Source organism: Pristis pectinata, chromosome 11 (assembly GCF_009764475.1).
Source record: "Pristis pectinata isolate sPriPec2 chromosome 11, sPriPec2.1.pri, whole genome shotgun sequence".
NCBI classification, from domain to species: domain Eukaryota; kingdom Metazoa; phylum Chordata; class Chondrichthyes; order Rhinopristiformes; family Pristidae; genus Pristis; species Pristis pectinata.
The window spans coordinates 46,038,770-46,056,462 of NC_067415.1; the positions used below are offsets into that span (position 1 = coordinate 46,038,770).

Below are 17,693 nucleotides of genomic sequence, written 5' to 3' on the forward strand. Positions count from 1 at the left end.
AAAGTCCATGGCCAGTAGAAGTACTAAGGGGCGGTAGTATGCTCATACTGGTATTTTTCACACTGACCGTTCCTCTCATTCCACTCTTAGCATAAACTATGCACTGAATCACTTGCAAAACCTACTAGGCAGCAAACTATATCTGATTTAGGAATGAAAGTGAGCCAGGTTTAGATATTAGCTTTACAATGTGTGAATATTTATCATAATACATTGAGGTCAATGTAATATTCAAATGCAAGAAACTCCAAACAGCTATTGTGATTCCAGATTTGGGTACAGCTGAATACAAGTGGGGGTGGGGAGGGGAAGGGTACTCAAGAAGGAAATTTGTGTAATGCAGGACAAATGTACACACGTGAACTCTACTGGCAAAAAAACAATCCACCCTAGTCAACCAAAGAAGTAAAGGAAAACAAAACTAAACAAAAAAAATACATACAAACAGGCAAAAACTTCTGGCAGCTTGCAGAGATATGAAGTGTAGGAAAAGATAATCGCTGAAGAAGTTGGAGCTACAAGAAGGGAACATGGAAAGAAACCTGCACTGGATATCAACTTCAACACGCATCTGTAATTTTATTGGGGATAAATGAGTGGTCAGAAGCATTGTGGGCCCCCTTAAATCAGGTAATATTAGTTTGTAAATGGCAGGCGTGTTTAAGGGATCATGTTTTGTTAGTATTTACAGTACAGGAAGAGGAAAGAATGCTAAATATTCCAGAGACCAATGTGAACTCGAGGACAGAGACTCGCCAGGTAGGCAGAAGAAAGGCAACAGTGATTAAACAAATAAGAACATTAGAAAGTAACAAATCCCCAGGAATGGGTGACTTCTATCCCAGGACTTAAAAGGATATGAGAGACTGTAATGCACTTCCCCAAACTATAAGCTTCCACCTTTCCTTTGACTCTATCCATTCATGGACTCTGAAGTCACTTTATAACTTCACTGCAATTTTCACTGTATTTTGAAAGTTCTCTCCTTTGCAGATCCAAGCTGAATGATCACGTATTTGCCTACATTAATATCCATTTGCTGGAGTTTTGTCCCTTCACACCATGCATCTTTGAAGTTTAATGCTTACATTGCACATCTTGGTATCATCAGCAGACTTGTATACATGGCTTTCTATCCCTTAATCCAAGTCATTTATAAATATGACTAATGGTTGTGCCTCCAATACAGCTCATTATGGGACATAACTAGTCATATCCTGCTGATGTAATGCCGTGACCATTATCCATGTTCTCTCCCTCTCCTGTCATTCATTTCATGAATTTCAAGTTTAGCTGGTCTGGTGAGAAATTTCAAGTCTCCCAATCACTCTACCTCTAATTATATCTTCTAGTAATTTCTTGACCACACATATGGCTAACTGATTTGTTGTTTTTTTGTCATCATTAAGTAGCAAAATGACAATCTATAGGAACAATGTTTGATTCAATAGAATCTTGAAGATGCACCGGACTATAATCTTCCCATATCCTCACCTAATTTCTTTAGAACCTGGGATTGAAAACATCTTGTCCTTAACTATTTACTGCTCTTTCATAATTAGCTTGCATTAATTTTGGTGAGTCTCTGTCCTGCCTGGTTACCTCAATGTCTGGGATACTGTCCACGTCCTGCTGCTATCTGACAAAAGAGAAGATGAAGTCCACTCCTTTGGAGTCGTGGATACTAGCAGACACCCTAATGTAGGCTGTGAAATGTAACATCTGTTACCTGCACCCACTTAAATGCAGCAGCATAGATATTAATGGGAGCCTTTACAACTATTAGTCTTGCAGTTCCATCACTGTTCCACACCTGCATCTCTGGCAGTGGTACCAAAGCAGAGTCTCCGAAAGCTAAGACGTATGATTGGAAAGTGCTTCCAAAACCCCCCTGGGATAATTACCTGCACATTATATCATGTAATGCTGTTTACTTTAGCACTTTATGATTCAATATGTACTGTACCTAGTTACTTGATTGCCATTATATTTTGCACTGAATACAACCATATTAGGATCACTATACATGTATTCAGGCATTGTTAGCCTGTTATCTTAAACCCCCTTTCATGCTCCTTACTAAATCTGATGTGGAGACATAAGAGACTGTAGATGCTGAAATTTGGAGCAAAAGAAAAACAGCTGGAAGAACTCTGAGTCAGGCAGCATTTTTAGAGGCAAGGGGATGATCAATGTTTTGGGTCGAGATCCTACATCAGGACTGAGAGCGTAGAGGGAAGCTGGCCAGTGGATGAGAGGGAGGTGTGAATCGGGCTGGTAGGCAATAGATGGAAACCTAAGAAACAAAAATAAATTAGGCAGATGGAGTTGGGTGGAGGAGGGGAGGGGGAAGGCTAGTTCACAGTTTCAGGTGTGCATCTTCTCTGAAAAAGTTTTGGAGGAATATTTTGTTTCCATATCCCCTGTGTGGAACAGCTGCAGATAGTGACACTATAGCTCCTGGCTGGAGTGGAAATGATTGGGTAACTCTCCTGTTAGTCGAGCTTGGAGGCTGCACTGCTAAAAATAATGGGGATTGATTTGACATGGATACTTTGGCTTATTCTTTCTGTTTAAACAGGAGGATGCAGTAATTAATTAGCTTCTCTCTTCCACAACAGTTTTTCATATTGTCAGTTACTGTTAATGAAGCCTCTTAATCAGAAGCTGACGACATGTTATAATCAATAAAATTGTCAATGGGACTTAGTATTTCTACACTGTGTCGTGATTTGCCTTAAAAACAAAGTCTTTTCTCTTTTTAAATATCTTGCTGACTAGTTTGAGGTAGCACGTCAGATAAAGTGTTATGCACTGAAGAGAGGATGATCCAATATTTGATTCACAAGGGGTTTTCGCAGTAGGAAGTTGTAGAATATAGCACATGAATTCTACACTAAATACATTGCAAATTGGGGCATTTTCTTTAGTGAGTTCTTGTAAGATGTGTTTATTAGTGTTACAATTATTCTGGTTTGTTAATATACATAGGATAAGAAAACTAGGATCTGGCAGTGACTTTGAAGCTTTCTTTCACCGACTTGGCATTACCTCTGGTCGTGTGCGATACACAAAAAACAGAGTGAGTATGTGAAATACATCAAGTACCTAATGCAGACTGAGAGTTTTGTTCCATTTTTGCGCATCTGTTTAATCTTTGTGGTCCGTAGTGGAAACCTGTTTGGGTATAAAACAGAAACCTGATCGAGGCCAATCCTGACCACGGCCAATGTGACCCTGAGAACTTGGACACATGGTTGGTTTTAAGTTGCAGAGGGTGGCAGAGGGATGCATGAGATGAGGAATATCTGTGATAGGGTGAGACCAGGGGTACCATGGTGAAAAGCTATTGATGAAACCGCTGGTTCATGAGGACACTTGGAGAGAGTGAAAGTACAAACAAAAGCTGTGAAATGCAGGGATGTAGGAAGTGCCCAGCAGGTCAGGCGATGTTAGCAGAAAGAGAAAGACAGTCTGTATTACTGATGGATGACCTGCAGCAGATCTGGCCAGTTTTCATACAGAGAGCAAGTTACCTGAAGTTGTTGAATTCAGTCTCGAGCCTGGAAGGAATCGTAGGTGCTGTTCCTCAAGCTTATGTTGGGCCTCAGTTAACAGTGCTTCATGGGCAGATCACAATGGAGTCATACTGCACATAAAGTCTCTTTTGGCCCACCATATCCATGCCAACCTAATTAGTTCCACTTATCAGCACTTGGTTTGTAGTTTTCTGTACAGTGACAATTCAAGTGCTCACTTAGATACTTAAATGTCATGAGAGTACTTGCCTCCAACACTCACTCAGGAAGTGTGTTCTATATGCTAACCATCCTCTGGGTGGAAAGGTTCTTCCTCAGTTCTCTTTAAACATCTTATCCCATACCCTAAACTTACGCCCTCTAGGCTTACAAACCTCTCCTGTGGACAAAAGTTTCCTACTCTCTATCCCATCTACACTTGTCTTAATTTTGTATACCTCTCTCGGGTCCCTCCACTCCGTGGAAAATAAACCCAGCCTAACCATTCTCTCTCCATAGCTGAAATGTTCTGTTATAAGCAATATCCTGGTTAAACTTCTCCATGTTCTTCCTATAGTGAGGCAACCAGAACTGTACATGGTACTCCAGCTGTGGTCTAACCAATGTTTTATGAAGTTGGACCATTGCCCCGTTACTCTTGCATTCCATGCCCTGGCTAAGGAAGACGTATCCCATATGCTGCCTTCGCCTCATTGTCTGCGTGTGGTGCAATCTTCAGAGATCCTTGGACTTGGGCACCAAAGTTCCTTTGTTCCTCAATACTCCCATGGGCCCTACTATTTCTACTATGTCCTACCCTCATTTGTCCATACAAAATGTGTCATCTTACACTTATCAGGATTAAATTACATCTGCCATTGCTTTGCCCTTTTTACCAAATGATTGATATCATCCGCAAAACAACAAATTTCACGTGTCAGTGATAATAAACCTGATTCTGATCCTGTAACCTGCAACTATCGTCTTCACTGTCAACAAAATTTTCGAATCATCTGCAGATATACTGAGTGTACTTTCAGCATTCATATTCATATTGTTAATGTATATAACAAAGGGCAAGATTCCAGCACTAATACCTGTGGTGGTACACCACCAGCTACATACTTCCAATCACAAAAGTAACCCTTCACTGTCACCCTCTGCCTCCCGGTTACCAAGCCAATTTTGGATCCTAATTGTCATCTTGCCCTGGATCCCATGGGCTCCAACATTTGGACCAGACTCCCATGTGGGACCTTATCAAAGATCTTGCTGAGATCCATGTAGATTACATCAACCACGCTGACCTCATTTATACATTTTGTTACCTCTTTGAAAAATTCAGTCAGATTTATCAGACAGGATTTTCTCCCAACAGAACCATGCTGACTATCTTTGATCAACCCCTGCCTTTCCAAATGCAGATTAATCCTGTCCCTGTGAATTTTTTCCAGTAACTTCCCTACCACTTCCTGACCTCGACCTATCAGAGAGATTTCCTTTGTCCTATCCATCTCTTCCCCATTCTCTCTGCATGTTAAAACTAACCAGTTTTCTCACTTTTCCAGTTCTGATAAAGGATCTTTGACCTGAAATGTTAACTTCTCTTTCTCTTTGATGCCCGACCTGCTGAGTGTTTCCAGCACTTTTTGTTTTCCAGCAACTGCAGGTTTTTTTTTGATTTTTCACACTATACTTGGTCTTGAGCTCTGGTCAGGGAGCCAGTCCCTGTACCACTCTTCTCTGAGTTAACAGAAAAGTTAGTTAGAAATTGTTCATTTATATGTATTTTCTAAAAATAAAATTTATACTTTGCTAAAATTTCATTGTTTTTGTTTCTGCAGTATGGGCTGTCAAATTTAGGATACAGCAATTTTATTCTGCGCTTTTGTACCCTGAACTCCATCTGCACTACCTATTGCATTGAGCTTGACATTAGGATGTCAGTGGTTCTTGATCCTCCTCCAATGCAGGCGTGGAGTGTAGCACAGCATTTGCGGATTTCCAGCGTCACTTTTTCAATCAGGAAAATAATGCCACCAGAATTTGCTTTTATTCTAAAATCATGGTCTTTATTAACAGAGACCCCACACCAGCTGACTTTCTGATGTTAAAGAAAGGGATGTTTAAAGGAATGATTCATTACATTTCTGTGGTACTCCATGTTGAAGTTTCTCATCGCCTCACAATGATGGTCTTTCTGCCCCACATAGACCCCACAAAGCTGATCGGCTAACCTAGTTTTGTGACACTATTAATTGGGAGAGGTGCAGCTTTCATCCTTTATTTGACAGATTACGTTTATGGTCCAGGATGGGTGAGACTGGGAACAAAGTTGGTTGTGAAGTGCTGCTCGGGATGGGTTTCCCATTAATTGATGGCTTATTGAGTGGTTTTTCATCCCTTGTGTTGCTGCAGTTTTCTTCCACCCTATTCCTAATCCACTGGAGCCCTCTTTGTATTTACAGTTTTGTTTAACATCCATTCTGCTATGACCATTAATGCACCATTCAAGTCTATTTTGTATCTTACAGTTTTCATCTGCTGTCTTTTGGCTTGCACCATTTTTTGTTCTAATCATTTAACCACCAAATTACAGAGGGGGATAAAAGAATAAATTAAGCCCCTCAAAAGCTGTCTATCTTTAACAGTTATAAAATGGTCCTGAGACAGTAACCTGATCTTTCACTCATCATAGATGCTGCTGCCTAATTCCAGAATTTTATGTATTTATTTGTCACAAAATTTTGCAAGTGTGAATTGATGATGAATTCCTGGGAAATGCCTTGCTTTTATAATGCAGGTGATCCTCACTGTAGTTAACAGACTTGGATATTCTTGTCTGTTTCAGAAAACTGACAAATACAGCAATTACCCAATGTATCACAGTGTATATGAAACATTTGAGTTGGTGGAATGGTTCTATGACCCATCCTTTAAGAAACTGCTTACGGTGGCCCAGATACGAGGAGGATTAGTTTATGAGATAGCCGACTCTACCATCATACCTTTTGACTGCAGGGATTATGCTGAAGCTTTGAATGAATATGCAAAAATCATTTATGAGCAAGCCAAGCAGCATCAATTGCAGCTTGACAAATATCAAGTCACCTTTGGTGAGTACAAACGATCCCTGCATCGCAGGGGAGTTGCGTTCCTAGGAACGGTCCGTATCGCGATTTTCCGTAACATGAGGCTGTGTCGTCTGCACGTGTCAAAATGCAAGTTGAAAAAAATTATTTATTTTGTTTTCAAATAAAATTCATAGGAGCATATTTTTATTCCTTATTCCAGGTATTTTGGTAGTGATTTGTGAATTCCGTAAGGGCAAATTTCCATTACCCAAACTGCTATAACACGAGGTTTTCCTGTATGTATTTCTGTTATGATTAATGTTAATTATTTCAGTTAATTCATTTTGTGCACTTCCTGTCCCAAATACATTTCCCTATGTGTTTTACACTATTTTCTAAGACAGTTTCTGTGTTAAATATTGTATACGTTGGCTGTTGGGCTTTGGGAACTGAAGCACTGAGTTATTGGAAGCCCATGGTTACTTGCAGTCTGGATCATTAACAATAATTATTTGCATGTCAAGTTGTCACTTAATACAATGTTGTTAAATCGTTGCTTAATGCTGTTAATAGTTGATGTAAATCTTGTTGTAAAACCACTAATGCATGAATTATGACCATTGTAATTTACAGCGGGCTAACATTCCTTTGTTGCGAATGATAACCATTGATAAAATAGCCTAACGGCTCTGGAGAAATTTTCCTTTGGCTGTCAGCACTAAACCCATACACAAATATCAGCCACTGCTTGCATTCTCCTCTGCACATCCATCATCACTGGAGGTAAAGGGGGAAATGTGTAAAGGTGAGCACAACCAGCACGTGCTTTTATGCTTGTGACTACATCCAAATTTCTCCCTCATTGTGTCTGAAAGTTAACTGCAGAACTTCCACCCAAGACAACAGTAAGACATAGCCTCTTTATGATAATTTAAATTATTTAAGTGAATTATTATGTTAGTCCAAATCATTATAGATTATACCAGCTTAAGGGAGATGTCTTCACCCCCAAAGATGTGGATTAGGTTCAAGTCCAGGAGGTGAACGGTCAGTGTAATGAAGTTCTATTCAGAATGACAGAAAGATTGTAGCTTGGAAGGAAGCCATTTGGCCCATTGTATCTCTGCTATTTTATTTCCAACCAATTAAGATCTAATCACTTGAATACAGTAAAGCAAATGGATTTTAAGAATAGAAAATGTTAGAAGCACTCAAAAGGTTGGGTAGCATTTATGGAGAGAGGAAATCAAGAGTTGTCATTTCAGATCATGGAAGATTAGTGCCCTGAAACGTGAATCAAGTTTTACTATTAAAATGTACTGATGCTGTTGACCCTCACCATTGTTGAACTGTACATAGAACAGCAACTGCCATTAATTTCGCATGCATTGCTAAACATGAAAACAGGAAGTTAGTGTCCAGGCTGCTGAGAGACTTGGCAATGAAATATTTGGATGTGTGTAAAATTGCTGAAATGAGGTAATAATTCACACAAGTATACAGTTTAGTAGGCAAGTAAATTCTGAAAGGAATAGTATTATTGCCAAACAACCTCTGTGGCACTGAAAAGTAACATTTGTTTTACTGATATAGTCTGGTAACTTCAAGCTTTACTAACAGAGAATTTAAAACAACAACAAAAAAATGTATTTGTTTTATTATTCTATCTCTTAACCCCATCTTTTGAGGTTTATGCAAGTTTGAATCTATGTTAAAGATAAACTAAATTTTCTGTGTAGAAGTTTGACAGAGACCATATGTTGCAATAGCCACAGTAATGAAAGTGATTGACTTAGATTTTCAATGTGGACCAAATTTAAAAATAATGAGGTTGGATTTAATTAAAAAAACATATTCCCCAATAATTTGCAATTATATTTCAGATTCTCTGTTCTCCGCTGCACATAATTTTACACGTGTTGCCTCAGAGTTTCATGAACGATTAAAAATGATTGACACCACTAAGTGAGTATTAAAACCTAATGAATATAACTGAAGTTCAAAGTTATCCTTTATCCCCTTTCTCTGTTATTGTCCCATCTCTTCCCACATTTTCTTTATTCTCTTATCCTTCAGTAAGGCAAACTATGGATTCCTGCCATTGTTCTGCATTGGAAATCATCCAATGTGATTTAGCGGACAAGTTGGAGTGAGATCTTGCACTCTTTCCCTTGCGCGATAGCCTACATAAAGCTGAAAAAATTCACCATTTAGTCCAGGACCGGTGGTTGGAGTGCCATGGGCTGAACCTGCAACTGTAAATGCATGAATTCATAGTCATTGGGGTGATCATGAAGAGAGAATAGAAGTGAATGTTTGAATTTAATCAGGCCTGATGAATGAAGGTGATATCTGACTGCTGAAAGAAAAATTGAGAGTATGCACAACAAACTATTAGTATTGATCATTTCAGACGGGTTCTGGAGTCTAGACCTTGAAGTGAGAAATGTTCCCCAACAATTTAATGATTTAGCAGGGACAGTATATTAATAATGTCAGAATTGTTGCTGAGTGATGTTATTACTCTGGAGTGATTTAAATGGTATCAATTAGTCATTGGCAGGAGTCGGTCTGGATCTCGGCTGAGAGCATTATTAACATACAGCTGACATTTCATTTGGATGGCATCAGGCATTTACCCCTCTGACCAGCCAGCAAAAAGACTGGCTGTTTTGAACTGTAGGCTTATTTCATACAAACATTTGCTGGCAGTATTAATGGCAATGCCAGTATAGAGAGTTAATGCCACAGCTTATTTTTAAAAATAATTTTCAAAAGAAGTCTTGAATTTATGTGCCATTTACAAGATCTCAGGACATCCTGAAGTGTTTTACTATCAATGAGGAACTTCTTGAAGTGCAGTCAACGTTGTAATGTAGGAGTCATAACAGCCAACTTGCACACAGCAAGATCTGTCAAAAAGCTGAGAAATAATGACATGTAATGTTTTTTGGTGGTTGACTGAGGGATAAATATTGGTCAGACTAGTGAGAGAGTGCAGTACCTACTCAATTTGGGCTAACACCAAACCGTTGGCCTTAAGTTTTTGATGTGAGACTCTGCCATGAATACTAACTGCCAAAACACACCTCAGTGTTGAATGATACAGTGATGTTTGTACTTTGTTTTAATGCTATCCATTATAATGCTTGTAATATACTGGAATCATTCTCTGTTCCATGCATTTTTTTTCTGCTACATACAATCTTTTATTAACTTGCACAGAATCCTTTGAGCTCCTTTGTCTAAGAATTGGACCTATTTCACAATATTTTGTATGTATGATTTTCACACACAAGCTATCTTGCACATTGTAGGTCACATAGTTGGGTGTATTAGTGACCACTGGAAAATTGGCCCAGTCACATCTTAGCATATCTGGCATTTTACCAGTGTCAGATGCACATCTAATGACATCATGTGATGCACAGCAGCCACTTTTGTGTCTACCAACAGAAATTGGCTGTTAATGGTATGGTTCCCAACCTGGATTTTTTCCACTCGTAGTAAAAAAAAGAGCCAACATTGCAGCAAGATGGCAAAGAGATACAAACTAAATCCACACAAGGGCATCAATGCTTTTCCCCACAGTCTCTGCCATGGTCCTTCTCCAGAAGCATCGCTGACAGACACAGCAGTTCTATATTAATCACCTCAATGTGAGATGCTGTGATCAGTGGGCCCTTGAGTCCATAATTTACTGTGGCTTGAGGCTACTTATGACATGGGAGCCCATATAAAGTCTGACTTGACTCCCAGTGGTTATGGCAGGTAGTTGCTGTTGGAAGATGCACAAGGTGAAGTTTTTGCATGCGATTCAGCGTGAAAGCCACTTTTTTAAAACTGGATTTTTCACTGCTCTCCTGATTTCACTTTGTGCCTCATCCAATTGGTGCTGATACCTCATCCAGCATCTTTATATTACATGAAGCAAAGGGTGAACTCGTCTACCAATGATGAGCCCTATTCTTAGAGTGAAATCATACTCCACAGAACATTGGTGAGATAGCTTCTCCATTCAGAGAAAGCAAAGTATTTGCAATTATTCAGAAATCTATGTAGTTCCATGGACCAAACATATTCAATCACAGAGACAGCTTCATAATGAATCCTGGGGTTTCATTAATTTCATTGGGAAACTATGAGAAAAGAATTATAATTAGCTGGAAGAAACACTTGCTGTTTGTTAGAAGGAATTACATGGGGTGGCACATTGGGGTTGCAGGTAGTGCAACTGTTTCACAGCTCCAGCAAACCGCGTTCAGTTCTGATTTGCAGTGCTATCTGTACCTATTCTCCTGGGACCGTGTGAGGTTTCTTCCCAAATCCTAAAGCCATTCTGGTTGATATCTGCATTGGCTGCTGAAAATTACCCCTAGCTCAGGTGACTAGTGGGGATGTAAGGGTGGAGTTAATGGACATGTGCAAGAGAATGGGTTACAGAGAAATAAGTGGGGAAATGAGATTGATCAGAAAGTCAGCATAGACACAATGGGCCGATTGGCCTCCTACATCATAAGGAAATCTACTGCAAATTTTATTAAAAAATTGAGGCAAATTAAATGAGCTTTCTTAAAGATTGTAATTTGTCACTGTGTAAATGTCTTTTACAGCCCCCTAGTGGTACGAATGATAAATGATCGGTTAATGCTGTTGGAAAGATCCTTCATTCATCCTCTGGGATTACCAGGGAGACCCTTCTACAGGTAAGAACTGATTCTGTAATACTCTCCCCAATTATCCAGGTTCCTTTTATCACACCCGTCTATTGTACAAGTTAACTCCTAAGTGGACAGTTACTTGCCATTTTCTTTGATTCATAAGGAAGTTTAATCAGTCATTATATTCCCCTAGTTGCTTTTCAGCTTGCTAAAATGACTACCACTTTCTTTATTTGCTTTATCCATTATTTTTTGACTTAATGGATCCTTGTGTTCAGCTGAGGCCACTTAAAAAAAAATTTATAACTTTAAACAATGGATGAATAATGTATTTAGCTTAATAGGAAAATAGCCAGTGCTGTTTACAGCAACATTTAGATGGGCCCTTATGTTGCCACAAATAACAGAGTGGAGACCATCCCCATAACTAGCTGACCACATGTGGTGACAAGCCTGAGTTGAGATGCTTGTGTGATGTCTCAGTCAATCAAATTTTGTGACTACATTGCTGCAAGTAACTGTGACCGAGTTGATGTACGTAATTTGTATCCATTCACTGCTACTCTAATTTTCTGGAGCAATTCCTGCGTCTTTGGAGAGACTGCTGCTGTTTATTTCCTCTGCTCTTTGAGCAGACTCTGTTTTCTGAGTAAACTGAATTTACAGTCAACTGTTAGCTGTGAATAATCCTTCCCCACCTCTAATTCAGTGGCTGATACAACGTTGTCAATAAATGCTCTGTAACTGGCTTGGTTCTAGTGTTACTGAGAGAGTTACTGAAAAATGTGAGACAAGGGCACAGAAAGATGCAATAGCCAGCCAATCCAGGACAAAAATCCACCTGCTTCATTTAATGACTTAAAAATGTTAGAATTATAGTGTGCGTATTTCACAAGAAGATGGAAGCAAGAGTAGGCCCTCAGGCCTGCCCCACCATTCAATATGATCATGGATGATCTATGCTGGCCTCAACTCCTCTTCTGTGCCAGTTCCTCGATCTTTCATATATTTCTGCATTAAAAATATCCAATGATCGGGCTTCCTCTGCCCTCAGGGCAGACAATTCCAGAGAGTCCTTACCCTCTGAATCTCATGAAGAAATTTCTACGCACCTCAGTTTTCAATGACCAGCCCTTTTTGTAGTTCTGTCTTTGTTTATGACTCATAGTGAAAACTCCTTCTGAAATGTAAATTTTAGAGCTGGCCAACTCTTTGCACTATGTTCTTCAGTACCACCTTCCTGGCCCAAATTTTTGGTCTTGATTCAAACCACTTCCATTCCCCATGGCCAGATTCCTGTCTTAAACCTTGATTTGCCACCTGTTACACACAGCTCACCTCTAAAGGAGCAATCTCCTGAGCACAAGGCTCAACCAAAATCCCTGTTTCCTGCTTGAAAGCACAGAAACAAAGGGAATAAAGAATAAGGAGAAGATGGAGATTAAACAAAGGCAGAAAAATCCCTGAGTAAATCAGGAAATAAAAGCAAAGGGGACAGAAACAGCAGAGAGGACTAGCGTGCAAGCAGAATGGACAGGTGAATATGGTGTTCTGAGGCTCGTTGATGCCACATTTGGTCAAACTGTGGCCTTGACGTTAAGGGCTGTCACTCTCCCTTCACCCTCTGGGGTTCCTCATGAACAGTGATAACTGATCCCCTGGCAGTGAATGACAGATTAACTCTCAAATCTTGAGATCAACCAAACTGCCTTAATCCCTGATTTGCATTACTCCTAGTGTAAACTCAGATGAAAAAATCTGGATGTACCACCTCTCTTGGAATATTGTAATGGTGGGAGTGGGGCGAGGATGATGCATTTCCTACACCAGAATCTCAATGGACTAGATAATTAATCTTTACTTGGTTATGTTTTAGCAACACAATGTAAAAATCATCATTTGTGATTTGTGATCAAAATCTCAGTTCACATTAGGAATATAACTCAAATCATTTGAAAGAGTAGATGCAGATGTAAGTTTTACTAAAATGCAAATAAACCTCATGAATGCATTTTTCAGTGAATACAGTGGGAACAAACTATGGAGCCTGAGTTCATTGAGTTTGGTATGAAATAGATGCAGTTTTAAGTATAGGGAAGTTAAGAGTTATGGGGAGTGATTAGCAAAGGGAAGGCCAAGATGTGATCAGATTTACAATTCTATTGGATGGCAGAGGAGGCTCAAAGCCCCAATGACCTACTCTTGTTCCTATCTCTTTTGTTCAAACATGGGTCCCCATCGTCCTTATTAATGCATCTGCACTTTTTAATGAATAATGTCCTAGTTCTGCTCCCTTGATTGGATTTCATTAAATATCCTCATATTATTTCAATCTGGATTTTTTTTTACCTAGGGCTGTTGGTATGGTAACTAGTAACATCAACAATAACCTCCAAGTTGCTACAAATGTATTTTTAAAAAGGATTGATTTATGTAAACTTTAAATCCAGTTGCTGTCTGTTCTAGTAGTTTAATTCTGATAATTTACAGCATTAAACATCAAGCATCACTGATGTATGTCAAATTCTGATAATGCAATTGATAGCTGTCACATTTCACTTTTTAAAATTTCTTTTCTCTCATAGGCATATCATTTATGCTCCCAGTGCCCACAATAAGTACGCAGGAATATCCTTTCCGGGAATCTATGATGCATTGTTTGACATAGCATATGCCCCAGATCAACGCAAAGCCTGGCAAGAAGTGAAAAAGCAGATTGCTATTGCTTCCTTTACAGTGCAGGCTTCTGCTGAGACATTGAAGCAAATATAATTTTACTTGGTTTTTTGACAATGAAATTATCTGTATGGATGGCATGCAGAATAATGTTTTTCACTGTACCTCAGTGCATATGACAATAATAAACCAATTTACTTTGAGATGCTGTGGAAAAGAAATTGGACATGGAGCTAAAGATGTAGCATTAACCCATCCCATCTTGATTAACCATTTGACAATATTAATGGATTTATCAAATCAAGCTATCTTTCAAGCAAAACACATGTTATTTATCACTATGTTTACTATAATCTAACCTACAGATGTGCTAATTCTCATGTTCTGATTTAGTTGGATCATATTAAAAGCCATTGTAATCAATCTTGGTACACAACAGGATAACTCAGGTGAAATGTGAATTTTGAATGAAAATCTACTTTCTAAATCATAGAAAACATGTCTCATTTGTATGTGGAGAAACCAGCAAGTAGATTTCAGAAACTGTAATCAATATTCAAATGCCAGAATCATGAAAATTTATCAGTTTAAAATAGCAATGACAAGTCTCAGAGTTGTTGCTATCAATTTTATGTTTAAATTCAATTGAATATAGACAGCTGACCTTGCATCATAACTATCAGAATGTTTATAGCCTCAATAATGTGTGCCTTTTTAAGTTATGTATTTACGTCACTATAGGACTCAAAAGTCCAGAGTATAACCTTCTCTGGTTCATTTGTATTTTTCAGTATATTCCTCATTTACATAAAAACATTGGTATTTCATTCAGATTTTGAGGGGTGACGAGTATTTTCCTTTGTCTATTTTTGTCTATCAATCATTAGATGTGTTACTTGGGTTTTGTAAAATTCCTTTGGTTGGTTACATGCACAAAATATGGTCTACAGGTTTCTGTTCATATATCTTGGAGGGTGTCTTGGTTATAATACTTGGGTGCATCATTGCAATAGATATTCAAAATTAAAATCAGAAAATGCTGGAAATACTGAACAGGCAGCATTTGTGGAGAAACATAATTAAAATTTCAGGGTTAATTTTATCAGAACTGGAAAAGTGAGATCATCAGAAGTGGAAAGGCGAGAAAACAAGTGTGTTTTAAGAGGGGAAGGGGTGGAGGGAACGAAGGGAATCTGTGGAGACCAAAGTTGTCCAGGTGACACAATGCTTTCAGACCTATTAATAGATGAGGGTAGTTATTCAGAGAGGGAAAATAACAAAAAAAAACATGCTGGAGCTGTGGGACAATTAAACAAAAGAGAATGCTGGGATTGCCAACAGATCAGGCAATTCTGATATAGGAAGGAAAGGCTGGTTATCGGAAATTGCTGAATATTGAGTCCCAAGGGCTGCATGCTGCCCAAACTGAAAATGAGTTGCTGTTCCTTGAGCTTGTGTTGGGCTTTGGAGCAGTGCAGGAAACCACAGACAGAAAGATCAGAGTGACTGGCAATTGGACACTTGGGGTCACCCAGTCTATCTTTGGTCTCTGCCTTGTAGAGAAGACCAGAAGAGATCTCACTTTTCCAGTTCTGATAAAGGGTTATTGACCCGAAACTTTCATTCTGTTTTTCTCTCTACAGATGCTACCTAACTTGTTGAGTATTTCCAGCATCTTATGTTTTATTTCAGATTTCTAGTAATGGCAGTGTTTTGATTGTCAGTAGGCCTGGATAAAAATGAAGAATGCTAATTGTCAGTGAACTAAAATTGTGAGTGATAAAGGACGTAAACTGCAATAATTACATTATTGCAAGAAATCTGAAATATGTCCTTTAGTTTCAAATTAACATTAAAAATGATAGTGGAGACCTCGTAAGAGGATTTTTTTCTAATTCTTAAAAAAAAATACATTACTGCTTGCTAAATTGGTCTGCAGTGTAAAGGAATCCAAGTAATGTGCAGAAGGTTGGGCTGTTTTCATCAGACCAGTAGAAATCAGGTCTGCTTTAACATGATGATGGGATGGGGAAAATGAAGGTAGAACCAGGTGAGTTCCATTGTGATGAAGGGTCAAAATTAAGATATTTAGAACACATGGACAAATGCAAAATTGTGTGTAAGTGATGTGGGACAAAAGCAGGAAAGTGGAAGCTTTGTGAATGCACTGTCAGAAGCAGTCTTGGGCCACTATGTTAACGGCGAGGTCAGGATAAAGCGAGCAATGAGGTGGAGGAGGAAGACAACTTGAAGAATCAGAATCAGGTTTATTATCACTGACGTATGTCATGACACTTGTTTTGTGGCAGTAGTACAGTGCAAGACATAAAAACAAATTACTGTAAGTTACAAAAATAAAAAGTGCAAAAGAGGAATAATAAGGTAGTGTTCACGGACCGTTAAAAAATCTGATGGTGGAGGGGAAGAAGCTGTTCCAGAAATGTTGAGTGGGATCTTCAGGCACCTGTACCTCCTCCCTGATGGTAGTAACGTGAAGAGGGCATGTCTGGGGTGGTGAGGTTCCTTGATGATGGATGCTGCTGCCTTGAGGCACCGCCTCTTGAGGATGTTCTCTAGCGCAGAGGGTTATGCCCATGGTGGAGCTGGCTGAGTCTACAACCCTCTGCAGCCTCTTGATCCTGCACATTGGAGCCTCCATACCAGGTGGTGATGCAATCAGTCAGAATGCTCTCCACCGTACATCTGTTGAAATTTGCAAGAGTCTTCGGTAACATACCAAATCGCCTCGAACTCCTAATGAAGTAGAGCTGCTGGCGTGCCGCCTTCGTGATTGCATCAATGTGTTGGGCCCAAGATGATAGCTCCTCCGAGATGTTGATGCCCAGGAACTTGAAGCTGCTCACAGCTGACCCCTCAATGAAGACTGGTGTGTGTTCTCCTGACTTCCCCTTCCTGAAGTCCACAATCAATTCCTTGGTCTTGCTGACTTTGAGTGTGAGGTGGTTGTTGTGACACCACTCAACCAGCTGATCTATCTCACTCCTGTACGCCTCCTCATTGCCATCTAAGATTCTGCCAACAACAGTGGTGTCATTGGTGAATTTATAGATGGCGTTTGAGCTGTGCCTAGCCACACAGTCATGAGTGTAGAGAGAGTAGAGCAGTGGGCTAAGTACGCATCCTTGAGGTGCACCTGTGTTGATTGTCAGTGAGGAGGAGATGTTGCTAACGATATTCACTGACTGGTCTCCTGATCAGGAAGTCTAGGATCCAGTTTCAGAGGGAGGTAGAGGCCCAGGTTTTTAAGTTTGTTGATTAATACTAAGGGGATGATGGTGTTGAATGCTGAGCTGTAATCAATAAACAGCAGCCTGAAGTATGTTTTGCTGTTGTCTAGGTGCTCCAAAGCAGAGTGGAGAGCCAGTGAGATTGGGTCCACTGTAGACCTGTTATGGCGGATGGCAAATTGCAGCTGGTTCAGGTCCTTGCTCAGGCAGGAGTTAATTCTAGCCATGACCAACCTCTCAAAGCCCTTCATCACAATAGATGTGAGTGCTATCGGGTGATAGTCATTGAGGCAGCTCACCCTGCTCTTCTTGGGCACCGGTTTGATTGATGCCCTTTTGAAGGAGGTGGGAACCTCTGACTGCAGCAGTGAGAGGTTGAAGATGTTCTTGAACACTCCAGCTGGTTGGTTAGCACAGGTTTTCAGTACCCTGCCAGGTGCACTGTTGGGGCCTGATTTCCCTTCCGTGAATACTTATAGAATACCAGTTTTAGACTCTTTCTGGCTGCAAACAATC

General features: G+C 39.6%; 1 protein-coding gene across 1 annotated transcript in view; it reads left to right on the plus strand.

The window, feature by feature from the left end:
* The window catches only part of naalad2 (N-acetylated alpha-linked acidic dipeptidase 2), an 81,734-nt gene extending 67,012 nt beyond the window's left edge, over positions 1–14,722 (plus strand). Inside the window, 5 exon segments of the mRNA XM_052026314.1 lie at positions 2,992–3,082; positions 6,370–6,634; positions 8,476–8,557; positions 11,206–11,298; positions 13,839–14,722. Of these exon segments, the coding sequence (XP_051882274.1) occupies positions 2,992–3,082; positions 6,370–6,634; positions 8,476–8,557; positions 11,206–11,298; positions 13,839–14,025 (718 nt within the window). The 3' untranslated portion in view covers positions 14,026–14,722.
* The last annotated feature ends 2,971 nt before the right edge of the window (positions 14,723–17,693 follow it).